Source organism: Bombina bombina, chromosome 1 (assembly GCF_027579735.1).
Source record: "Bombina bombina isolate aBomBom1 chromosome 1, aBomBom1.pri, whole genome shotgun sequence".
NCBI lineage: Eukaryota > Metazoa > Chordata > Amphibia > Anura > Bombinatoridae > Bombina > Bombina bombina.
The window spans coordinates 418,083,884-418,111,021 of NC_069499.1; the positions used below are offsets into that span (position 1 = coordinate 418,083,884).

At 43.5% G+C, this 27,138-nt stretch overlaps 1 protein-coding gene across 2 annotated transcripts in view; it reads right to left on the reverse strand.

Annotated features, from left to right (window-relative positions):
- The window catches only part of LY75 (lymphocyte antigen 75), a 1,208,875-nt gene that overhangs the window by 206,728 nt on the left and 975,009 nt on the right, over positions 1-27,138 (reverse strand). For both annotated transcript variants that reach the window (XM_053698349.1, XM_053698347.1), the window contains 2 exons: positions 19,137-19,242; positions 13,047-13,207 (listed from right to left, as the gene is read on the reverse strand). In XM_053698349.1, coding sequence (XP_053554324.1) covers positions 13,047-13,207; positions 19,137-19,242 — 267 coding nt within the window. The remainder of the gene's footprint in view (positions 1-13,046; positions 13,208-19,136; positions 19,243-27,138) is intronic.

Here is a 27,138-nt window from a genome sequence, read left to right on the forward strand (position 1 = left end):
GACGTGAAGATATGCATCCTACAGGTCTACCATAGACATGAACTGACCCTGAAGTATCAATGGTAGAATTGAAAGATGGGACCTTTAAAGTTTGTTTAGTGACTTTATATCCAATATGAGTCTGAACGTCCCTTCTTTTTTAGGAACAATGAATAGGTTTGTATAGAAGTCATTCCCCTGATATACTAAAAGAACTGGGACAATTAACCCCATGTCTTCCAAATCCTTTACACACTGAAGAAAAGCTATTCTCTTTTCTGGCCTTCAAGAAATGTGAGACATAATATACTTCTCCCCTATCCTATTCTTTACCCCTGAAAAACAATCTCCAGTACCCAAAGCTCCTGAACGTACCGAGTCAATGCGTCTCGAAAAAGGCTTAGTCTGCCCCTTAGCAGAGAAGAGCCCGGATCAGGGGCTGCACCTTCATAATATCTTCGAATCAGAGGAAGATTTATTGTGCTGCTTGAATTTGTTCCAGACTCTATTTGGTCTCCAGTTTTTTTTGGTTTTGTTTCGCAAAACAGTTAACCAGAGTTCTGGGGAAGCAGTATCCCTACGCGCATTAATGTCAATTGTGCACAAGTGATCACGTTTACTTTCAACTTATAATACAAGCGCTACATCCGAAACACGTAGACGTGATAAACCCTTTTCCGCTTGCATGTAACTGTAATCTGGCCCTATATGTATTAATAACACATACAAAAAAACCTTAGATAGTATTGTAAAAAGTTACAAATTAGCCAGTAAAAGAGCAACTGAGATGCCAGCAAAATACTATCAATGTGCAATCCTGCAAAACTGAAACCGTAGATTACAAAACAATCAAATTAAGATGCAATGTTTCCTTTAAAGGAAATAAAAGGTAAACCAAACAGTGGGATTAATCATAGCAAACATATAGACTCTGAAAATGTCCATACCATGAGATATGTGGCTAGTACATAAAGATAAGGGCGATATAGTATAAGCCATCTTATTTACAAAATGTGGGAGAAAAAACAAAATTTATGCTTACCTGATACATTTATTTATTTTAGGATATGGTGAGTCCACGGCTTCATCATTTACTGTTGGGAATATCACTCCTGGCCAGCAGGAGTAGGCAAAGAGCACCACAGCTAAGCTGTTAAAGTGAATGTAAATTTTGATGAACCAGTGCCCGGTTTTTAATATCCTATCCCAGAGCTTTCCAAACTTTTCATATTGGTGACACACTTTTTAGACCTACATCATTTCGCGACACAGTAATTCACACAGTGGAGGTTAAACTAACTTGTTTTAAGAGATATGGACACATACATAAATTATATAATAACAAAATGTATTTACATGTAACCGTAAGTATGTGCAAGAATTAAAAAAAAGTTTAATACTACTAATAGCTACTTACTATTTTAATGGGATGTATGAGGTTGATGGGATGAACACAGTTTCTGAATATTTGGTGGAATATTAAAGACACTCGCATTTCATCATCAAGCATTTTTAAGCTTCCACTTCCTATCCATATGTCAAGAGCAGGAGCAGCAATGCACTACTGGGAGCTAGTTGCAAAAAAAAAACCCTGACTTCAGCTTAGCGTTTAAGATGCCACCCTCAGAGCTCGGTGAGTCCGATTGACTACCGTGCTGCAAACACACTGCTGTCCCACTCACTGACTACACATGCAGTCACGAGCCAATTAAGGAGACTACACGTGCAGTCAGGAGCCAATGTGCCGCCAATGGGAATAGTTTCAGTTCCTGCTGAGCTGCACCAATAGGTTAAGATGATCTGCGTAGCAGGCGGAAAGTCAAAAACCAAAAAAAAAATTTTTTTAATTACAGTTTAAAAAAAATTGTGCTGAAGCAGGGACACACCTACACACTGCTGCCGACACACTAGTGTGTCCCGACACACAGTTTGGAAAGCACTGTCCTATCCTATTAAAAACAGGGGCGCTTTCATTCATCAAACTTTACATTTCACTGGTTTTGTTAAAATACTTACATTTTCTTTGTGAAAGCCGCTCCAGCACTTCCCCTGCCCGTTGCAAGCCTTTTTCTATGTCAGCAAGGACGTAATTCTAATAGCCCCTGCATTACCTCGCAGGATCTGGTATGCAGACCTACTGGAGATGTCATCTCTCCCACCTTGGAGACTGCCTCTGAGGAAGGACCTCCTGATTCAGGGTCCCTTCTTTCATCCAAATTTCATTTCTCTGAAGCTGACTGCTTGGAGATTGAACGCGTGTTTTTTCTGAGTCTGTCATTGAGACCATGATTCAGGCTTGCAAGCCTGTTACGAGAAAGATTTACCATAAGATATGGCGTAAATATCTTTATTGGTGTGAAACCAAGGGCTACTCTTGGAGTAGTTTCAGGATTCCTAGAATTTTGTCCTTTCTCCAGGAAGGTCTGGAGAAGGGTTTGTCAGTCAGTACTCTGAAGGGTCAGATTTCTGCATTATCTTTTTTGCTGCATAAGCGTCTGGACTTGGTCAGAATCAGGCCTGTGTTTAAGTCTGTTGCTCCTCCTTGGAGCCTTAACCTTGTTCTTAAAGTTTTGCAGCAGGCTCCGTTTGAGCCATTGCATTCCATAGATATTAAGTTGTTATCTTGGAAGGTTTTGTTTCTTATTGCTTTCTCTTCTGCTCGGAGAGTCTCGGAACTCTCAGCTTTGCAGTGTGATTTGCCTTATCTTATCTTTCATGCTGATAAGGCGGTTCTTCGTACTAAGTTAGGTTTCTTTCCTAAAGTGGTTTCGGACAGAAATATTAATCAGGAAATTGTTGTTCCTTCTCTATGTCCTAATCCTTCTTCTCTCAAAGAACGTTTGTTGCACAACTTGGGTGTACGTGTATTATAATAATAATAATAATAATAATAATAATAAAAAAAAACAACAACTAGTATTTATATAGAGCCTATCTCCCAGTGGAACTCAAAGCGCTATTTCAGCGCTCGCTCTCGGAATCAACCAAATCGGCAGCTGAATAGTAAAAGATGTTATTATCCAATTTAATGGTACTCATTTTATCGACCTCTGGGAGGATGAAGGGCTGAGTCAGCCCTGCTGGGATTTGAACTTGTGACCTTGGATCTTTTAAACAGGCTATTTTGCAATTCAGAGCATTTAATAACTGAGCTATCTCACGGGCGATTAAGGATTTTCGCCAGTCTTCTGCCCTGTTTGTTTGTTTCTCTGGAAAACGTAAAGGTCAGAAAGCTACTGCTACTTCTCTTTCTCTCTGGTTGAGAAGTATAATTGGTTTTGCTTATGAGACTGCTGGACAGCAGCCTCCTGAGAGAATTATGACTCATTCCACTAGGGCTGTCTCCTCTTCAAAAAATGAAGCTTCTGTGGAACAGATTTGCAAGGCTGCAACATGGTCTACTCTGCATACTTTTTCCAAATTTGATACTTTTGCCTCGGCCGAGGATTCTTTTAGGAGAAAACAGAATTTATGTTTACCTGATAAATTACTTTCTCCAACGGTGTGTCCGGTCCACGGCGTCATCCTTACTTGTGGGATATTCTCTTCCCCAACAGGAAATGGCAAAGAGCCCAGCAAAGCTGGTCACATGATCCCTCCTAGGCTCCGCCTACCCCAGTCATTCGACCGACGTTAAGGAGGAATATTTGCATAGGAGAAACCATATGATACCGTGGTGACTGTAGTTAAAGAAAATAAATTATCAGACCTGATTAAAAAACCAGGGCGGGCCGTGGACCGGACACACCGTTGGAGAAAGTAATTTATCAGGTAAACATAAATTCTGTTTTCTCCAACATAGGTGTGTCCGGTCCACGGCGTCATCCTTACTTGTGGGAACCAATACCAAAGCTTTAGGACACGGATGAAGAGAGGGAGCAAATCAGGTCACCTAAATGGAAGGCACCACGGCTTGCAAAACCTTTCTCCCAAAAAATAGCCTCAGAAGAAGCAAAAGTATCAAACTTGTAAAATTTGGTAAAAGTGTGCAGTGAAGACCAAGTCGCTGCCCTACATATCTGATCAACAGAAGCCTCGTTCTTGAAGGCCCATGTGGAAGCCACAGCCCTAGTGGAATGAGCTGTGATTCTTTCAGGAGGCTGCCGTCCGGCAGTCTCGTAAGCCAATCTGATGATGCTTTTAATCCAAAAAGAGAGAGAGGTAGAAGTTGCTTTTTGACCTCTCCTTTTACCAGAATAAACAACAAACAAGGAAGATGTTTGTCTAAAATCCTTTGTAGCATCTAAATAGAATTTTAGAGCGCGAACAACATCCAAATTGTGCAACAAACGTTCCTTCTTCGAAACTGGTTTCGGACACAAAGAAGGCACGACTATCTCCTGGTTAATGTTTTTGTTAGAAACAACTTTTGGAAGAAAACCAGGTTTAGTACGTAAAACCACCTTATCTGCATGGAACACCAGATAAGGAGGAGAACACTGCAGAGCAGATAATTCTGAAACTCTTCTAGCAGAAGAAATTGCAACCAAAAACAAAACTTTCCAAGATAATAACTTAATATCAACGGAATGTAAGGGTTCAAACGGAACCCCCTGAAGAACTGAAAGAACTAAGTTGAGACTCCAAGGAGGAGTCAAAGGTTTGTAAACAGGCTTGATTCTAACCAGAGCCTGAACAAAGGCTTGAACATCTGGCACAGCTGCCAGCTTTTTGTGAAGTAACACAGACAAGGCAGAAATCTGTCCCTTCAAGGAACTTGCAGATAATCCTTTCTCCAATCCTTCTTGAAGAAAGGATAGAATCCTAGGAATCTTTACTTTGTCCCAAGGGAATCCTTTAGATTCACACCAACAGATATATTTTTTCCATATTTTGTGGTAAATTTTTCTAGTTACAGGCTTTCTGGCCTGAACAAGAGTATCAATAACAGAATCTGAGAACCCTCGCTTTGATAAGATCAAGCGTTCAATCTCCAAGCAGTCAGCTGGAGTGGGACCAGATTCGGATGTTCGAACGGACCTTGAACAAGAAGGTCTCGTCTCAAAGGTAGCTTCCATGGTGGAGCCGATGACATATTTACCAGATCTGCATACCAAGTCCTGCGTGGCCACGCAGGAGCTATCAAGATCACCGACGCCCTCTCCTGATTGATCCTGGCTACCAGCCTGGGGATGAGAGGAAACGGCAGGAATACATAAGCTAGTTTGAAGGTCCAAGGTGCTACTAGTGCATCTACTAGAGTCGCCTTGGGATCCCTGGATCTGGACCCGTAGCAAGGAACCTTGAAGTTCTGACGAGAAGCCATCAGATCCATGTCTGGAATGCCCCACAGTTGAGTGATTTGGGCAAAGATTTCCGGATGGAGTTCCCACTCCCCCGGATGCAATGTCTGACGACTCAGAAAATCCGCTTCCCAATTTTCCACTCCTGGGATGTGGATTGCAGACAGGTGGCAGGAGCGAGTCTCCGCCCATTGAATGATTTTGGTCACTTCTTCCATCGCCAGGGAACTCCTTGTTCCCCCCTGATGGTTGATGTACGCAACAGTCGTCATGTTGTCTGATTGAAAACGTACGAACTTGGCCCTCGCTAGCTGAGGCCAAGCCTTGAGAGCATTGAATATCGCTCTCAGTTCCAGAATATTTATCGGTAGAAGAGATTCTTCCCGAGACCAAAGACCCTGAGCTTTCAGGGATCCCCAGACCGCGCCCCAGCCCATCAGACTGGCGTCGGACGTGACAATGACCCACTCTGGTCTGCGGGAGGTCACCCCTGTGACAGGTTGTCCAGGGACAGCCACCAACGGAGTGAGTCTCTGGTCCTCTGATTTACTTGTATCTTCGGAGACAAGTCTGTATAGTCCCCATTCCACTGACTGAGCATACACAGTTGTAATGGTCTTAGATGAATGCGCGCAAAAGGAACTATGTCCATTGCCGCTACCATCAAACCTATCACTTCCACGCACTGCGCTATGGAAGGAAGAGGAACGGAATGAAGTATCCGACAAGAGTTTAGAAGTTTTGTTTTTCTGGTCTCTGTCAGAAAAATCCTCATTTCTAAGGAGTCTATTATTGTTCCCAAGAAGGGAACTCTTGTCGACGGAGATAGAGAACTCTTTTCCACGTTCACTTTCCATCCGTGAGATCTGAGAAAGGCCAGGACTATGTCCGTGTGAGCCTTTGCTTGAGGAAGGGACGACGCTTGAATCAGAATGTCGTCCAAGTAAGGTACTACAGCAATGCCCCTTGGTCTTAGCACCGCCAGAAGGGACCCTAGTACCTTTGTGAAAATCCTTGGAGCAGTGGCTAATCCGAAAGGAAGCGCCACGAACTGGTAATGCTTGTCCAGGAATGCGAACCTTAGGAACCGATGATGTTCCTTGTGGGCAGGAATATGTAGATACGCATCCTTTAAATCCACCGTGGTCAAGAATTGACCTTCCTGGATGGAAGGATAGTTCGAATGGTTTCCATTTTGGACGATGGAACCTTGAGAAACTTGTTTAGGATCTTGAGATCTAAGATTGGTCTGAACGTTCCCTCTTTTTTTGGAACTACGAACAGATTGGAGTAGAACCCCATCCCTCGTTCTTTTAATGGAACAGGATGAATCACTTCCAGAAGATAACCTTGGGAGACTATTTCTAGCGCCCAAGGATCCAGAACATCTCTTGCCCAAGCCTGAGTGAAGAGAGAGAGTCTGCCCCCCACCAAATCCGGTCCCGGATCGGGGGCCCGCATCTCATGCTGTCTTGGGAGCAGTGGCAGGTTTCTTGGCCTGCTTTCCTTTGTTCCAGCCTTGCATTGGTCTCCAGGCTGGATTGGCTTGAGAAGTATTACCCTCCTGCTTAGAGGACGTAGCACTTGGGGCTGGTCCGTTTCTGCGAAAGGGACGAAAATTAGGTTTATTTTTGGCCGTGAAAGACCTATTCTGAGGAAGGGCGTGGCCCTTGCCCCCAGTGATATCAGAGATAATCTCTTTCAAGTCAGGGCCAAACAGTGTTTTCCCCTTGAAAGGAATGTCAAACAATTTGTTCTTGGAAGACGCATCCGCTGACCAAGATTTTAACCAAAGCGCTCTGCGCGCCACAATAGCAAACCCAGAATTTTTCGCCGCTAACCTAGCCAATTGCAAGGTGGCGTCTAGGGTGAAAGAATTAGCCAATTTAAGAGCACGAATTCTGTCCATAATCTCCTCATAAGAAGAAGAATTACTAATAATCGCCTTTTCTAGCTCATCGAACCAGAAACACGCGGCTGTAGTGACAGGGACAATGCATGCAATTGGTTGTAGAAGGTAACCTTGCTGAACAAACATCTTTTTTAGCAAACCTTCTAATTTTTTATCCATAGGATCTTGGAAAGCACAACTATCTTCTATGGGTATAGTGGTGCGCTTGTTTAGAGTAGAAACCGCCCCCTCGACCTTGGGGACTGTCTGCCATAAGTCCTTTCTAGGGTCGACTATAGGAAACAATTTTTTAAATATGGGGGGAGGTACGAAAGGTATACCGGGCCTGTCCCATTCTTTATTAACAATGTACGCCACCCGCTTGGGTATAGGAAAAGCTTCGGGGGGCCCCGGGGCCTCTAGGAACTTGTCCATTTTACATAGTGTTTCTGGAATGACCAGATAATCACAATCATCCAAATTGGATAACACCTCCTTAAGCAGAGCGCGGAGATGTTCCAACTTAAATTTAAAAGTAATCACATCAGGTTCAGCTTGTTGAGAAATTTTTCCTGAATCTGAAATTTCTCCCTCAGACAAAACCTCCCTGGCCCCCTCAGACTGGTGTAGGGGCCCTTCAGAAACAATATCATCAGCGTCCTCATGCTCTTCAGTATTTTCTAAAACAGAGCAGTCGCGCTTTCGCTGATAAGTGGGCATATTGGCTAAAATGTTTTTGATAGAATTATCCATTACAGCCGTTAATTGTTGCATAGTAAGGAGTATTGGCGCGCTAGATGTACTAGGGGCCTCCTGTATGGGCAAGACTGGTGTAGACGAAGGAGGGGATGATGCAGTACCATGCTTACTCCCCTCACTTGAGGAATCATCTTGGGCATCATTTTTACTAAATTTTTTATGACATAAATCACATCTATTTAAATGAGAAGGAACCTTGGCTTCCCCACAGTCAGAACACAATCTATCTGGTAGTTCAGACATGTTAAACAGGCATAAACTTGATAACAAAGCACAAAAAACGTTTTAAAATAAAACCGTTACTGTCACTTTAAATTTTAAACTGAACACACTTTATTACTGCAATTGCGAAAAAGTATGAAGGAATTGTTCAAAATTCACCAAAATTTCACCACAGTGTCTTAAAGCCTTAAAGTATTGCACACCAAATTTGGAAGCTTTAACCCTTAAAATAACGGAACCGGAGCCGTTTTTATATTTAACCCCTTTACAGTCCCTGGAATCTGCTTTGCTGAGACCCAACCAAGCCCAAAGGGGAATACGATACCAAATGATGCCTTCAGAAAGACTTTTCTATGTATCAGAGCTCCACACACATGCAGCTGCATGTCATGCTGTTCTCAAAAACAAGTGCGCCATACCGGCGCGAAAATGAGGCTCTGACTATGATTAGGGAAAGCCCCTATAGAATAAGGTGTCTAAAACAGTGCCTGCCGATATTATTTTACAAAAAATACCCAGATTAAATGATTCCTCAAGGCTAAATATGTGTAAATATGATCGATTTAGCCCAGAAAATGTCTACAGTCTTAATAAGCCCTTGTGAAGCCCTTATTTACTGTCTGAATAAAAATGGCTTACCGGATCCCATAGGGAAAATGACAGCTTCCAGCATTACATCGTCTTGTTAGAATGTGTCATACCTCAAGCAGCAAAAGACTGCTCACTGTTCCCCCAACTGAAGTTAATTCCTCTCAACAGTCCTGTGTGGAACAGCCATGGATTTTAGTAACGGTTGCTAAAATCATTTTCCTCATACAAACAGAAATCTTCATCTCTTTTCTGTTTCAGAGTAAATAGTACATACCAGCACTATTTTAAAATAACAAACTCTTGATTGAATAATAAAAACTACAGTTAAACACTAAAAAACTCTAAGCCATCTCCGTGGAGATGTTGCCTGTACAACGGCAAAGAGAATGACTGGGGTAGGCGGAGCCTAGGAGGGATCATGTGACCAGCTTTGCTGGGCTCTTTGCCATTTCCTGTTGGGGAAGAGAATATCCCACAAGTAAGGATGACGCCGTGGACCGGACACACCTATGTTGGAGAAAGGTTCTTCAAGCGGTGGTGCCTTCTGTTTAGGTCTGCCTGTCTTGTCCCACCCTATTCATCTGTGTCCTGTAGCTTGGGTATTGGTTCCCAACAGTAAATGATGAAGCCGTGCGCTCACCATATCTTAGGAAATAAAACAAAATTTATGCTTTATTTCCGAATATGGTGAGTCCACGGCCCCACCCTTTATTTCAAGACAGTTATTTTTGTCTAAATCTCAGGCACCTTTACACCTGGTGTTACTCCTTTTCTCTCCATTTACCTTCGGTCGAATGACTGGGGGTTGTGGGAAGGGAAGTGATACTTAAAGTGAATGTAAAGTTTGCATTCCATACGACTGAGGTGTCTAAATGCCCCTACGTTCGACCAAAAGGACGAAGGAAGACTTGCCTGCTGTTTCTCAAAAGTTTTACTGTCTCGTAGTTGTACTCCAAGAGCGGAGCAATGTGGTTACGTGATCGGTCTATGAAGCTGCGACTGGTAATGCTACCACACACTTCAGACAGGAAAAGAAAGCAGAGAAGATGGAGCCACTTCTTGTACATAAAAAGTGCAGCGGTTAAATGATCGCAAGTTGCGATCTGACATGGGAGCTCATGGTTGCTTGCCCTCATAAACATATTGTGCCACAATAAAAAGTCATAAAAAAAAATCCTCTTATTTTTCTTGGACATTGCTATCCATCAGTGTACTGGCCAACAAAATGGGGTTAACTCTTTCCTATCCATAAAGGAAGTTAACCCCATGTCTCTAATCACAGGTACCATAGTGCCTGTGACTGCCTAAAAACGATCCTGAGATCAGGATACTAGTCCCCAAAGTGAAGGAGCCAGTCGTGTCTAAGGGTTAACCCCTTCAGTGCAAGCCTCCTTGTCGTACCCGAGAAGACAAAAGGCACTTACCTGCATCTCTAGCTGTCTGGCAGGAAGACTGCTCTCACGGTATGGAAGGACGCCACTCCTTACAGGGACCTGTGGAAAGAAGAAAGTACAGAGTAAACCTACTCTGGCTTTCTATACCAGGGCAGCAACATGTTAGGAAAAAGAAGTGAAGCCCACTTCACAAGTTCCTAACTGCTTTAAAGCCACCACTGCTCTACTGAAGAGGCTAACGTTGAGTACAGCTAGACCCAATCTTGAAGGAAAGATCAGAGTAAACCTACTCTGGCTTTCTAAAATAATAAAATCTTGATTGAAGTAAAAAAATTCTTCAGACACCAAAACTTCACCACCTCCATGCCCCAAGGCAAAGAGAATGACTGGGTGTTGTGGGTAGGGGAGTGATACTTAACAGCTTGGCTGCAGTGCTCTTTGCCTCCTCCTGCTGGTCAGGAGTGATATTCCCAATAGTAAATGTTGAAGCCGTGGACTCACCACATCTTAGGAAAGAAAAGAAATTAAATGCATACAGATGCACTCTTTCAAATACTTGGGTATGTTGTTAGTCCCCAATCTATCTTTTGGCCTCCACATAGAAAAACTTGCATCTAAACTCTATCCAAAACTAGGTGCCCTGTACAGAAACAAATCCTGCCTCAGCCCTACAGTAAAGGAAAAGATTGTACAGCAAATGCTGATGCCAATCATGGATTATGGAGATGTAGTATATGCACCTGCACCGCAAACTCACCTTAATAAACTTAATACACTGTATAACTCATTCTGCCGCTTTGTGCTACAATGTAACTACAGGACCCACCATTGTGACATGCTAAAAGAACTAAACTGGCTGTCGCTGGAATCCAGACGCACCCTCCAGCTTTCCAGCCTTGTGTTTAAGAGCTTTTTTGGGAAGCTCCCACCCTACCTAAGCAGAATGCTCTCCCCGGCTGTTCCCACCTCCCATAACCTCCGATCCAGTACCAGCACATTATTTAGTCTGCCTCCATACAAAAAGAAAGCAGCTCAATACTCCTTTTCCTACAGAGCACCACGATTATGGAACGACCTCCCGCACACTTTCAAACCTTCCCCAAGTCTAAAATCCTTTAAGAGATCCCTCTCTGCATATCTCAAAACAGAATGCACCTGTCATGGTTGATTATATATTTCCTATCTGTTCTATGTTAAATTTTGCATATATTATGTATTAATATTGTTTTTGTATTTTATTGTAACCTATTGTATCAATGCAATGTTTTGTGGACCCAGGACATATTTGAAAACGAGAGAAATCTCAATGTATCCTTCCTGGTAAAATATTTTATAATAATGCAAATTTTTTTACTCCTGGTAAAATATTTTATAAATAAATATATATATGTAAAAAATAACATATGCATTTGAACCCTTCATTAGGATTTAAATGCAGAAGTATGCACAATTTGGCTCTTTTTGGTGCTGGATTGATTCTTGTGCCAGATCACTATATTAAGATCTGGATTTGCACAGATCTTAACAAGGTGATTTTGCACAAGAATAAATCCGGCTCCATGCTATTCTGAACTGGTATGATGATACTGCTTCCTCCTCGCTTTCCCAAGTGTAGCAGGGCAGTAAATTATAAGCCTCACTCTTGAAATAATCTTACTAGAGCATATCAGCAGCGCCGGCATTTGCAAGAGGCCACAAGTTCTGCCCCAAACTCCTTCTACTTTATTACACAAGTCATCCAGAGAAGTAATTGGCACTGCATCTAGTTGAACTTGCGAAATATCAACGCCATGCTGTTGTGAAGGTATACCGCTCATAGAACAATGATTTGCCATTCAAAGCGACTCACTTAGGTTTTGCACAACTATTTATGCTGCAGCAGAAGTATGTTAGATAGTTCAGCTATTATATTTTAATTCGGGTGCTGCATGATTATGAGTGTGTGAAATGACTATAGCTAGCACTCCAAGCAAAGTAGCTTATATTGCAGTAACATGCCTTCCAGGGTAGAAGAGGTCTCATTGCTTTTATCCATAATGAGTTCCCGGAAAGCTTATCTGTCAAGGGAGATGCAGATGGATTTGTCTGGTGGATAAAAAAAAAAGTATATTGCAATGGGTTTTTTTCAGAGCTACAGAAGCCTGCCACGATTTTAGAGATACATCTACTAGAAGTTCTTGCCCTTATAGTTTTTCTTAAGACAAAAAAAACTTCCAGGTCACAGAGATCTAGTGATTAGTTGACAGACCTGCAGAAAAAAGTTTACCTTTCAGTAGTAGTGGCCAGACAGGCTATGAAATTTTTGTCTTGACAAGCAAGAAATCCTATAGACAAAATGCAGTGGGTTTGAATTTTCAGAACATACTTGAACATTTTAGTGAAGAGAATGATGGAGCTGAATAGTTCTAGAATACCATCTACTGAAAAGCAACAAATGACAAGCTACATAATCTGATCTTTGGAGCTAGGGTAGCTGCCCCCTATTTGGGGAAGCCCCCTCAGGTATATTTGGAGTAGCAGAACTGAGCATGTCCAGGAATGAAAACAAAGACCATGTGATTTTATTTTTTTAAATGAAAAACATTTCCCTCCTTAGCATTTGGAAATGCTTCAAAGGAAAATTAAAAATAATAAATTTGCAGCCAACATGTATTGGTGAGGGCAAAAGGCAAGGAGCACCAACATATGGCACAAAAATGTCCGAATATTTTGTTCAAGAAAAATGATACATGACATCTTTGTAAAAATTGACTTGCTGCAATGACTCACACACAAAAAAAAAAACAATAAAAAAAGAAAAGAAATAAGATGACAATTATACTACATTATGAACTTGCAAAAGAATATACACACACATATACACATACAATCATCTCACAATTAAACATAAAGTGTAATCAAAACAATTTTTTGTATTATAAATTACAAAGTATTTTAGAAATGTATTGCTAAAGAATTCAGACTTACATCAAATGAAAACTTCTTTAGCCGTCCATGTAAAATCGGGTTTAAATTACTATAGGTGATATTACTTCCGTCAGCCCATTTGTTAACTCTGCTACCAAAAGTAATCTTCATCCCAATCCAAAACTGAGAGGTTAGGTTCGGAAGCAAACTTGTAATAAAATCTAGCAGTAATAAGGAATAAGAGTGATTACTGTACACATCCCATGGAGAAAACTCACAGTCCTGGTTGCTCACCAGCAAACACAGACAGCAGCATTTGCCCCCTGTGACTCAGGAAGTTAACCCCAAAAATGTTTGGGTGCAAAGCTCATAGGAAAAAGAAATAACAAATTATGCTTACCTGATAATTTCATTCCCGTCCACTGCTTCATTCATTACTTGTGGGTATTAAGAACCTGGCCACCAGGAGGAGGCAAAGACACCCCAGCCAAAGGCTTAAATACCTTCCCCACTCCCCTCATCCCCCAGTCATTCTGTCAAGAGAACAAGGAACAGTAGGAGAAATATCAGGGTATAAATGGTGCCAGAAGAATAAAACAAAATTTAGGTCCGCCCATGGAGACAGTGGACTCTCCTCCCAAAGATGGGAATTAAATTATCAGGTAAGCATAATTTATGTTTTCCATCTTAATGGGAGGAGAGTCCACTGCTTCATTCATTACTTGTGGGAACAAATACCCAAGCTCTAGAGTACACTGAATGAAAAAACGGGAGGGCAAAAGGATGCGGACCCTAAGCTGAGGGCACCACAGCCTGCAGAACCTTTCTCCCAAAAACTGCTTCCGCCGAAGCAAAAACATAAAATTTGTAAAATTTTGTAAAAGTATGTAAACAAGACCAAGTAGCCGCCTTACAAATCTGCTCCATAGAGGCCTCATTCTTAAAGGCCCAAGAAGAGGCCACAGCTCTAGTTGAGTGAGCCGTAATCCTCTGAGGAGGCTTAGGTCCCACTGTCTCATAGGCCACATGGATCATGCTCCTCAACCAAAAAGACAGTGAAGTAGAAGAGGCCCTCTTCCCCTTGCGCTTCCCTGAATATACAACAAATAAAGACGAAGTTTGTCTGAACTCCTTCGTGGCCTGAAGATAAAACTTCAGAGCCCGAGCTACATCCAAATTATGAAGCAACCTCTGTTTTGACAAAGAAGGGTTAGGACACAAGGAAGGACAAGTAGGTCCTCCACACCTTATGATAGATGCGCCGAGTGACCGGTTTCCTGGCCTGAATAAGAGTATCAATCACTCTCTCTGAAAACCCTCTCTTGGCTAAGACTAGACGTTCAATCTCCACGCAGTCAGCCTCAGAAAATCGAGATTTTGGTGAAGAAAGGGACCCTAAGTCAGCAGATCTCTGCGACAGGGTAACCTCCATGGAGAGGACAATGACAGCCCCACCAAATCCACAAACCACATCCTCCGCGGCCACGACGGAGCAATCAGAATAGCCAAAGCTTGCTCCTGCTTGATGCGGGCCACTACTCGAGGTAGAAGAAGCAACGGTGGAAATATGTAAAGTAGGTTGAACTCCCAGGGCACCAATAAGGTGTCTATCAGCTCTGCCTGGGGATCTCTGAACCGTGACCGTATCTGCTTAGCTTGAAGTTGAGTCTGGACACCATGAGATCCATCTCTGGCGTCCTCCATCTGTTGCAGATCTCCGCGAACACCTCAGGGTGGAGAGACAATTCCCCTGGATGAAACGATTGTCTGCTTAGAAAATCTGCTTTCCAGTTGTCTACACCATGAATATGGATCGCTGAGAGCGAACAATTGTGGATCTCTGCCCACTCCAGGATCCGAGATACCTCCCTCATAGCTAGGGAGCTCCTCGTTCCCCCCTGATGGTTCACGTAAGCCACTGAGGTAATTTTGTCCGACTGGAATCTGATGAATCGGGATGACCCCAGGGGGGGGCCAAGCCTTCAGAGCATTGCATATCGCTTGTAGTTCCAGAATATTTATCAGTAGGCTCGATTCCTCTCAAGTCCATCTGCCCTGTGCCTTTCTGGCACCCCAAACACCACCCCATCCTGATAGACTTGCATCCGTGGTCACAATCTCCCAGGATGGTCTCAAGAAGGATGTCCCCTGGGAAAGCTGTCCTGGACGGATCCACCAAGAGAGGGACTCCCTCGTTCAGATGTCCAGAGATATTTGTTGGGATAGATCTGAGTGATCGCCGTTCCAGTGTATCAACATGCACAACTAAAGAGGTCTGAGATGGAACCTGGTGTATGGAATAACATCTATGCTGGATACCATGAGCCCAACCACCTCCATACACCTGGCCACACATGTCCTTGAGGAGGTCTGAAGGGCAAGACAGTGGGACGCAATCTTGCAACGTCTCTGATCTGTCAAGAATATCTTCATGGCTGAAGAATCTATTATCGTACCCAGGAATTCCACTCTGTTGCTGGAGACCAGGGAACTCTTTCCTTCGTTTATCTTCCATCTGTGGGACCGAAGGAAAGCAGAAAAAAATCAGTTGACCATTAAAAATCAAATCGAAGGAGAAGAGCTCTCGAATGATCCTCTGCAAGACTGCAGGACGAAGCGTGGACCAGGATATTGTCCAGATAAGGAGTCACCGCAATACCTCTGGCTCTCGCTACCAAAAGCAGCGCTCCCAGAACCTTTGCAAAGACTCTTGGGGCAGTCGTCAGACCAAACGGTAGGGCTACAAACTGGAAGTGTTGGTCCATAAATGCAAACCTTAGGAACCTGAATTGATCCAAGTGGATTGGTACGTGAAGGTAAGCATCCTTCAAGTCTATTGTCGACATGAATTGTCCCTCTTGAACGAGGGGCAAAATTTACCTGATCGTCTCCATTTTGAACGATGTAACTGACAAAAACTTGCTTAGGCACTTTAGGTCCAGAATTGGGTGAAACGTGCCCTCCTTCTTTGGGACAGCGAAAAGGTTTGAATAATACCCCAGACCTCTTTCTGCTAGAGGTACTGGGATGATAACACAGAGAGAGGAGAGATCTCTCATGCACCCTTGGAAGGAGTCTCTCTTCTCTGGACTTCATGATATGTTTGACAGGAGGAACCTGCCTCTGGGTGGATGGGTCTTGAACCCTATCCTGTAACCCTGGGCTACGACCTCCAGAACCCAAGGGTCCTGAATGTCTCTCATCCAGGCCTCCGCAAAAAGAGATAGTCTGCCCCTACGCGATCCAGAGACGGATCAGGGCCCCCCCTTCATGCCGATTTTGTCTTGGTGGGCTTCTTGCTCTGCTTGGATTTGTTCCAAGAGGTAGCAGGCTTCCAAGACCCCTTGCACTGCTCTGACTTTGCGGCAGGCTGCTGGCGCTGAGACTTGTCTGCACGAAGGGACAAAAAGTAGACCCTTTAGGCTTATTCTTCGTATCCTGTGGTAGGAAGGCGCCCTTGCCACCCGTGACCGTGGATATGATAGAATCCAGGCCCGGACAAAAAATAACCTTCCCCTTGAACAAGAGGGAAAGTAACCTAGACTTAGAAGTCATGTCAGCACAACATGACTTTAACCACAGAGCCCTGATGTCTTGGCATTCAGGCGAATAATCTGCATGTTCGCATCACAGATGAACGAATGGGCTACCCTTAAGGCTTTAATTTGTTCCTGTATCTCCTCGAGCGGAGTCCCCACCTCGACCATAGCTGATAGAGCATCACACCAATAGGTAGCAGCACCAGCCACTGCCGCTGCCGGTTGAAAAACGAACCCCGTGAGTTGTAACATTTTTCTCAACATGGACTCCAACTTTTTATCCATGGACTCCTTGAATGAAGAATTATCCTCGAGTGGAATAGTTGTTCTCTTAGCGAGCGTGGAGATAGCGCCATCCACTTTAGGAATGGCCCCCCACAGCTCAAGCTGCGAGTTCGGAACGGGGAACAGCTTTTTAAAAGAGGTAGAAGGAGAAAAGGACGAGCCAAGCTTCTCCAACTCATTCTTAATAATATTAGCCATTAATGGGGACCGGGAAAGTCTGAGGCACCACCCTGTCCTCATAAACCCTATCTAGCTTAGAGATCGAAGGTTCCTCCGGAAGTTTTGGTTCTGGAACCTCCAGCGTAGCAAGCACCTCTTTCAGCAGAAAGCGCAAATGCTCTATCTTGAATTTAAAATCTGGCTCCTTCACAGACGGAGGCCTAGAAGTCGCCGATTCCGACCCAGAGAGAACGTCCTCCAAAGAGTCGGAGTCGTCCTCGTCAGCTGATAATCTGTCAGCAACATCCAACGGAGTAGATGACCCCTGGGACGGATAACTATGTTTCACCTTTCGCTTGCACTTAGCAGGGCGTGGTAAAGCCTTGAAGGCCGCGGAAACCGCCGTCTGTAACTGATCAGCGAAATCTGGTGGCCAAAGGGCCCCTCCCGCGGGAGATTAAGTAGTGCCATAGGGAGCTGCATGTGCAATCGTAGATGAGTGTAGGGAACGCACCTCTCTGGACGGAGAACCCTCAGAGGTAGATGGCTCAGTTGTACTAAATATCTTATTCTTTTTAGATATTGCAATTTTATTGAAGCATGTGGAACTGAGTTGAGCAGGCGGATCAACCAGAACCTCCTCACAATAAACACAGGTATTAGGTTTAGCTAAAGACGGAGTATCCTCTAACATATCAGAGTCCTCCATAGTTTACACATTTATTGCGGACTAGATAGAATATAAATGGCACCTTTATATCCCAATGGCCGGGGGATTCACCACCTCCTATGACCCGGACCAGAGAAACAGCTTTGTCTCTTCCAACCGCCAGTCAAGAAGAGGAAGTTAAAGATGCCACACCCGGTCACGTGGAGTGCCATGCAGGACCACCCCTGCACTAGAGAGAAAACTGCATCAATCTCTCGCTAAGAAAACTAACTGTTCACACACTGACAGAGCCTCATCTCACACATGACGGAGCATAAAAACACAATAAACAATATTATGTATAAAACACCCCCCTGTTCAATAACCCCATTTCCGAGGGTATCACCCTTGATTCTATACAGATAAAGGAGACACACTGTGACCCTGTCTTCTTAAGTTATCATATATGTATAAATGAAATGATCTTACCAGAATCTATGCCGTGGAACAGGAACACGGCCTTTCAAGTGTGACGGGGTAGTAGCATCGCTCCTGACATGGACTTGAGAGCAGAAAGCAGGCAGCAAAATTTGTCAACGCTGATTGCTTATGGAGCTGATAAACTGAGTCGGGATGGGTTCGCAGGAAGACTCTCCCTGCATCTCCGGACTCTAACATTCATCCATGCTCTCACTGAGAGGCTGACAAGACTACTTAAAACTCCAGTCCCATTTCGAAGAGTACTACCCTCCATAAGAGACTACTCCGAATCTTCCGACACTTCTCTGCCAACCTCCTGTGATGAAAGGCAAAGAATGACTGGGGGATTAGGGGAGTGGGGGAGGTATTTAAGCCTTTGGCTGGGGTGTCTTTGCGCCTCCTCCTGGTGGCCAGGTTCTTAATTCCCACAAGTAATGAATGAAGCAGTGGACTCTCCTCCCATTAAGATGGAAATATTTTTATATATATATACACACATATAATTTTACATGCAAACAGATGATATTTTTTAAAAGTTTGACTGAGAACTGAAACTTTGGCATATATATATATATATATATTTATACATACACATATATATACAAAATTCAAACAGAAGCAGGGCTCCCAGAAAGCTTGTAGTTAGGACTCAATAATGTGAGTAAACATTCGTAGCAACAATTGCTGACTGGTATAGACACTAGGCACAAGGCACTTCAGTTAAAAGTCACGTAGAAAATTTATTGAATTAACATTTAAAAAGTTCATACAGGAGCTGTGCAAACACAGACACTCACGACAGGTTGAAAGACAGGGAGGCAGGTGACGTGTAATATGCAGTCAGCAATCTGCAGTATATTTTTAGTATCTCCTTTCCAGGGAGCAAATTACATAATTTAAAGTAAGGCATTAAAAAATGTATGTATACTGCGATGTGGTTCCATTTTCAATCATTTGTTAATAATATAGGTACCGTAATATTCTCTCAATAGCGACTAACAGCCAGTTAAGATAGCCCTGTTTGCAAATCCTGTTTACCTTGTTCATTTTGATTAGCGATTGAAGGCAGAGATCCTCCAAAGCCTGTACAATACTCTTTGGCCTGCTGAAATGTTGCATTTTGGGTCCTTACTAGCAGATAACACTGAAAAAAACAAGTTTCATACAAAGATAGGTAAAGGACAGAAGAAAGTGTTTTGGTTATATATATCTAGCAATGTGCACATGTATAAATTGCAAACAGGCTTTATTCAATGTCATAAAGGAACGGTAAATGTAATGATCTATTACAAACTGCATTACAGATCACAGGGGGACATGGGGCCAAGCCTATTCACTGGACAACAAGGTATAATTCATTTGTAATAAAATGAACAAAATAATTTGAATGAGAAATCATTATGCTGTGGAACTACCCCTCAAAATTTGCTGCCCCCCAAATACTGCTGTCCAATGCCAAATACACCTGCTTCAGGCTAATTGTTTACATTCTGTGTAGGCAGACAATAAGATGCTGTACTGCCTGCTCTATAGAAAGTAAGCAACTTTGTTTTTGCTGGTATTACTTCTAAATAAACAGCCTGCATGACACACCATTCAGAAATAAGACAAGAAAAGCAAAGTGTGAACGAAAAAACATAATTTATCATCCATTACTTGTGGGATATTCTCCTTCCCAACAGGAAGTTGCAAGAGGATCACCCACAGCAGAGCTGCTATATAGCTCCTTTCCCTCACTACCATATCCAGTCATTCGACCGAAACAAGACGAGAAAGGAGAAACTATAGGGTGCAGTGGTGACTGTAGTTTAATTAAAATTTAGACCTGCCTTAAAAGGACAGGGCGGGCCGTGGACTGGATACACTACAAGAGAAATAAATTTATCAGGTAAGCATAAATTATGTTTTCTCTTGTTAAGTGTATCCAGTCCACGGATCATCCATTACTTGTGGGACACCAATACCAAAGCTAAAGTACACGGATGATGGGAGGGACAAGGCAGGAACTTAAACGGAAGGAACCACTGCCTGTAGAACATTTCTCCCCAAAACAGCCTCCGAAGAAGCAAAAGTGTCAAATTTGTAAAATTTTGAAAAGGTGTGAAGCGAAGACCAAGTCGCAGCCTTGCAAATCTGTTCAACAGAGGCCTCATTTTTAAAGGAAAACAAAAATAAAGAGGGGAACCTAACCTATATTGTCACTAATATACATATATATAGTATAGATGCCGATAACGATGCTTAGTATAACTTGCAGGGTCATGTGTCCAAAAAGTATTACAGTCAATTGTGTAGTTAGCAGCACCCCGCAAAACTGGAGTATAATATGCAGACCAATTCAAGTAAAGTTGACCAGTAAGTATAGGTATAGCACTCCTGAGCAAGTATCGCTCATTGACACCCCCAGTCCCCGGTACTTTAAATAACAGATGCAAAATATATATAGTATTCCAAAGACAGGTAAATAAAGAACACGAACAGTCTCCGAGTATTCAGAGTCACTTTCACTCACCAGCTGCCATCTTACACCGGGAACCAACCCGTCCACTAGACGCGGAAAAGAGAATTGTCTCCGGCAGCCTGGGAGTCTCACACGTACGCTTTGCCGGGTCCCAGCCCGTCCACCATTTGCGGAGCGAACGCTGTCTGTGTTCCTGTCTTGGGCGTGTCTCACCGCTCCTCCCCGATTGGTCCTTGTGGGGAGTCGAGCCTCTGACGTAATAGTGCGGTAGGGTCGGAGAAACAGATTCCGCAATCCAATGTGGAAAATCCTGTCAATCTGTGGTAAAGTGTACCGGGTATAGGGGAACTTGTATGTCCATATAACTAGATGCTATACCATTAACCAGCTTCTTTCTTTTTTCCTTTGTCTTTTTAAACTCTGATCCGCTCCTCCAGCCGGCAAAAGCAGCCAGGTGCCCGGTAGTGGCCAAAGGAAAATCCAAGCACAAAAAAGGAGAAATTTTACCAGGCACCTTGTGTAGTTAAAAGTGATAAACTTTATTCAGTCAAATTAAAACATATTGAGAGAGGGGATACACCATCCCTGAAATTGCATAGACTAACATGTTTCGGCACAAAACGCCGTAATCATAGGGACTATGATTACGGCGTTTTGTGCCGAAACATGTTAGTCTATGCAATTTCAGGGATGGTGTATCCCCTCTCTCAATATGTTTTAATTTGACTGAATAAAGTTTATCTCATTTTTAAAGGCCCAGGTGGAAGCCACAGCTCTAGTAGAATGAGCTGTAATCCTTTGTACAAACCCTCTTGGAGAAAGGACAATATCCTAGGAATCCTAACCTTACTCCATGAGTAATTCTTGGATTCACACCAATAAAGATATTTACGCCATATCTTATGGTAGATTTTCCTGGTGACAGGCTTTCGTGCCTGTATTAAGGTATCAATGACTGACTCGGAGAAGCCACGCCTTGATAGAATCAAGCATTCAATCTCCATGCAGTCAGTCTCAGAGAAATTAGATTTGGATGATTGAAAGGACCTTGTTGACATGTCCACTAGGTCTGCATACCAGGTCCTGCGCGGCCACGCAGGCGCTATCAGAATCACCGATGCTCTCTCCTGCTTGATCTTGGCAATCAGTCGAGGGAGCAGAGGAAACGGTGGAAACACATAAGCCAGGTTGAAGAACCAAGGAGCTGCTAGAGCATCTATCAGCGTCGCTCCCGGGTCCCTGGACCTGGATCCGTAACAAGGAAGCTTGGCGTTCTGGCGAGACGCCATGAGATCCAGTTCTGGTTTGCCCCAACGATGGACCAGTTGAGCAAACACCTCCGGATGGAGTTCCCACTCCCCCGGATGAAAAGTCTGACGACTTAGAAAATCCGCCTCCCAGTTCTCCACGCCTGGGATGTGGATCGCTGACAGGTGGCAAGAGTGAGACTCTGCCCAGCAAATTATCTTTGAGACTTCTAACATCGCTAGGGAACTCCTGGTTCCCCCTTGATGTAAGCCACAGTCGTGATGTTGTCCGACTGAAATCTGATGAACCTCAGTGTTGCTAACTGAGGCCAAGCTAGAAGAGCATTGAATATTGCTCTTAACTCCAGAATATTTATTGGGAGGAGTTTCTCCTCCTGAGTCCACGATCCCTGAGCCTTCAGGGAGTTCCAGACTGCGCCCCAACCTAGAAGGCTGGCATCTGTTGTTACAATCGTCCAATCTGGCCTGCGAAAGGTCATACCCTTGGACAGATGGACCCGAGATAGCCACCAGAGAAGAGAATCTCTGTTCTCTTGATCCAGATTTAGTAGAGGGGACAAATCTGAGTAATCCCCATTCCACTGACCTAGCATGCATAATTGCAGCGGTCTGAGATGCAGGCGCGCAAATGGCACTATGTCCATTGCCGCTACCATTAAGCCGATTACTTCCATGCACTGAGCCACTGACGGGCGTGGCATGGAATGAAGGACACGGCAAGCATTTAGAAGGAAGGAAAACTCTTGTGAGTGGTGATAGAGAACTCTTTTCCACGTTCACTTTCCACCCATGCGACCTCAGAAATGCCAGAACTATCTCTGTATGAGACTTGGCAATTTGAAAGCTTGACGCCTGTATCAGGATGTCGTCTAGATATGGAGCCACCGCTATGCCTCGCGGTCTTAAAACCGCCAGAAGTGAGCCTAGAACCTTTGTAAAAATTCTCGGGGCAGTGGCCAACCCGAAGGGAAGAGCTACAAATTGGTAATGCCTGTCTAGAAAGGCAAACCTTAGGAACCGATGATGATCTTTGTGAATCGGTATGTGAAGGTAGGCATCCTTTAAGTCCACTGTGGTCATGTACTGACCCTCTTGGATCATGGGTAGGATGGTCCGAATAGTTTCCATTTTGAATGATGGAACTCTGAGGAATTTGTTTAAGATCTTTAGATCCAAGATTGGTCTGAAGGTTCCCTCTTTCTTGGGAACCACAAACAGATTTGAATAAAATCCCTGTCCTTGTTCCGTCCGCGGAACTGGATGGATCACTCCCATTACTAGGAGGTCTTGCACACAGCTTAGGAATGCCTCTTTCTTTATCTGGTTTGCTGATAACCTTGAAAGATGAAATCTCCCTTGTGGAGGAGAAGCTTTGAAGCCCAGAAGAAATCCCTGAGATATGATCTCCAACGCCCAGGGATCCTGAACATCTCTTGCCCACGCCTGGGCGAACAGAGAAAGTCTGCCCCCCACTAGATCCGTTTCTGGATAGGGGGCCGTTCCTTCATGCTGTCTTGGGGGCAGCAGCAGGCTTTCTGGCCTGCTTGCCCTTGTTCCAGGACTGGTTAGGTTTCCAAGCCTGTCTGGAATGAGCAACAGTTCCCTCTTGTTTTGAAGCGGAGGAAGTTGATGCTGCTCCTGCCTTGAAATTTCGAAAGGCACGAAAATTAGACTGTTTGGCCTTTGATTTGGCCCTGTCCTGAGGAAGGGTATGACCCTTGCCTCCAGTAATGTCAGCAATAATTTCCTTCAAGCCAGGCCCGAATAAGGTCTGCCCCTTGAAAGGAATGTTGAGTAATTTAGACTTTGAAGTCACGTCAGCTGACCAAGATTTAAGCCATAGCGCCCTACGCGCCTGGATGGCGAATCCGGAATTCTTAGCCGTTAGTTTAGTCAAATGAACAATGGCATTAGAAACAAATGAGTTAGCTAGCTTAAGCGTTCTAAGCTTGTCAATAATTTCATTCAATGGAGCTGTATGGATGGCCTCTTCCAAGGCCTCAAACCAGAATGCCGCCGCAGCAGTGACAGGCGCAATGCATGCAAGGGGCTGTAAAATAAAACCTTGTTGAATAAACATTTTCTTAAGGTAACCCTCCAATTTTTTATCCATTGGATCTGAAAAAGCACAACTGTCCTCAACTGGGATAGTGGTACGCTTTGCTAAAGTAGAAACTGCTCCCTCCACCTTAGAGACCGTCTGCCATAAGTCCCGTGTAGTGGCGTCTATTGGAAACATTTTTCTAAATATGGGAGGTGGGGAAAAGGGCACACCGGGTCTATCCCACTCCTTGCTAATAATTTCTGTAAGCCTTTTAGGTATAGGAAAAACGTCAGTACACACCGGCACCGCATAGTATCTATCCAGCCTACACAATTTCTCTGGAATTGCAACTGTGTTACAGTCATTCAGAGCAGCTAATACCTCCCCAAGCAATACACAGAGGTTCTCAAGCTTAAATTTAAAATTAGAAATCTCTGAATCAGGTTTCCCCGTGTCAGAGATGTCACCCACAGACTGAAGCTCTCCGTCCTCATGTTCTGCATACTGTGACGCAGTATCAGACATGGCTCTAACAGCATTTGCGCGCTCTGTATCTCTCCTAACCCCAGAGCTATCGCGCTTGCCTCTTAATTCAGGTAATCTAGATAATACCTCTGACAGGGTATTATTCATGATTGCAGCCATGTCCTGCAAGGTAATCGCTATGGGCGTCCCTGATGTAATTGGCGCCATATTAGCGTGCGTCCCCTGAGCGGAAGGCGAAGGGTCTGACACGTGGGGAGAGTTAGTCGGCATAACTTCCCCCTCGACAGAACCCTCTGGTGATAATTCTTTTATAGATAAAGACTGATCTTTACTGTTTAAGGTGAAATCAATACATTTAGTACACATTTTCCTATGGGGCTCCACCATGACTTTCAAACATAATGAACAAGTAGGTTCCTCTGTGTCAGACATGTTTAAACAGACTAGCAAGCTTGGAAAACATTTTAAACAAGTTTACAAGCAATATAAAAAACGTTACTGCGCCTTTAAGAAACACAAATTTTCTCCAAATTTTGAAATAACAGTGAAAAAATGCAGTTACACTAACGAAATTTTTACAGTGTATGTAATAAGTTAGCAGAGCATTGCACCCACTTGCAAATGGATGATTAACCCCTTAATACCAAAAACGGAATAACAAATGACAAAAACGTTTTTTTAACAGTCACAACAACTGCCACAGCTCTACTGTGGCTTTTTACCTCCCTCAATACGACTTTTGAAGCCTTTTGAGCCCTCCAGAGAAGTCCTGGATCATGCAGGAAGAAGCTGGATGTCTGTGTCTGTAATTTTTGCTGCGCAAAAAAGCGCTAAAATAGGCCCCTCCCACCTATATTACAACAGTGGGAAGCCTCAGGGAACTGTTTCTAGGCAAAATTCAAGCCAGCCATGTGGAAAAAACTAGGCCCCAATAAGTTTTATCACCAAACATATGTAAAAAACGATTAAACATGCCAGCAAACGTTTTAAAATACACTTTTATAAGAGTATGTATCTCTATTAATAAGCCTGATACCAGTCGCTATCACTGCATTTAAGGCTTTACTTACATTACTTCGGTATCAGCAGCATTTTCTAGCAAATTCCATCCCTAGAAAAATATTTTAACTGCACATACCTTATTGCAGGAAAACCTGCCCGCTATTCCCCCTCTGAAGTTACCTCACTCCTCAGAATATGTGAGAACAGCAAAGGATCTTAGTTACTTCTGCTAAGATCATAGAAAACGCAGGCAGATTCTTCTTCTAAATACTGCCTGAGATAAACAGTACACTCCGGTACCATTTAAAAATAACAAACTTTTGATTGAAGAAATAAACTAAGTATAAAACACCACAGTCCTCTTACGACCTCCATCTTAGTTGAGAGTTGCAAGAGAATGACTGGATATGGCAGTGAGGGGAGGAGCTATATAGCAGCTCTGCTGTGGGTGATCCTCTTGCAACTTCCTGTTGGGAAGGAGAATATCCCACAAGTAATGGATGATCCGTGGACTGGATACACTTAACAAGAGAAAACTAAACATCTATGCTTTACTGATAATATAATGTATTGTATGATGGTGAGAGTCCACTAGGAGGAGGCAAAAACACCCAACATACCAGAGCTTTTAATCCCTCCTATTGCCCTGTACAACTTAGTTATACATATGGCTAAAAGAAAGGAGTAAACAGAGAAGCAGGAAGAAAGTGCAGTGGAAAGCAGTACTGCTGCCAGCTGTACAAAACAAAACAAGCCCACAAGCTATCACATATGGCATCCTATATACCCATTCAGTAAAATTCACAAGACCACCATGAAATAGGGGCAATAACAGTTAAGGTAGGTATGTTATGGAACAGGCACAGTGGCCAAAGCAGCCTCTGAAGTGATAAAGTTTCATAAAACTATGTAAGGATGACTAAGTAGCCGCTTTGCAAATTTGTTTGATGGAAGCTTAATTTCTGAAGATGTGGCAACTGCTCTAGTGGAATGAGCAAAAGTGTGCTCCGGGGAGTCTTCCCTACAACTGGGAACACCTTGTGAATCAAGGCCTTAAGGCACATAGCTTTCTGAGCATTGCAAGATCCAGAAAATTAATGAAAAAACAGAATTTATGTTTACCTGATAAATTACTTTCTCCAACGGTGTGTCCGGTCCACGGCGTCATCCTTACTTGTGGGATATTCTCTTCCCCAACAGGAAATGGCAAAGAGCCCAGCAAAGCTGGTCACATGATCCCTCCTAGGCTCCGCCTACCCCAGTCATTCGACCGACGTTAAGGAGGAATATTTGCATAGGAGAAACCATATGGTACCGTGGTGACTGTAGTTAAAGAAAATAAATTATCAGACCTGATTAAAAAAACCAGGGCGGGCCGTGGACCGGACACACCGTTGGAGAAAGTAATTTATCAGGTAAACATAAATTCTGTTTTCTCCAACATAGGTGTGTCCGGTCCACGGCGTCATCCTTACTTGTGGGAACCAATACCAAAGCTGTAGGACACGGATGAAGGGAGGGAGCAAATCAGGTCACCTAAATGGAAGGCACCACGGTTTGCAAAACCTTTCTCCCAAAAATAGCCTCAGAAGAAGCAAAAGTATCAAACTTGTAAAATTTGGTAAAAGTGTGCAGTGAGGACCAAGTCGCTGCCCTACATATCTGATCAACAGAAGCCTCGTTCTTGAAGGCCCATGTGGAAGCCACAGCCCTAGTGGAATGAGCTGTGATTCTTTCGGGAGGCTGCCGTCCGGCAGTCTCGTAAGCCAATCTGATGAT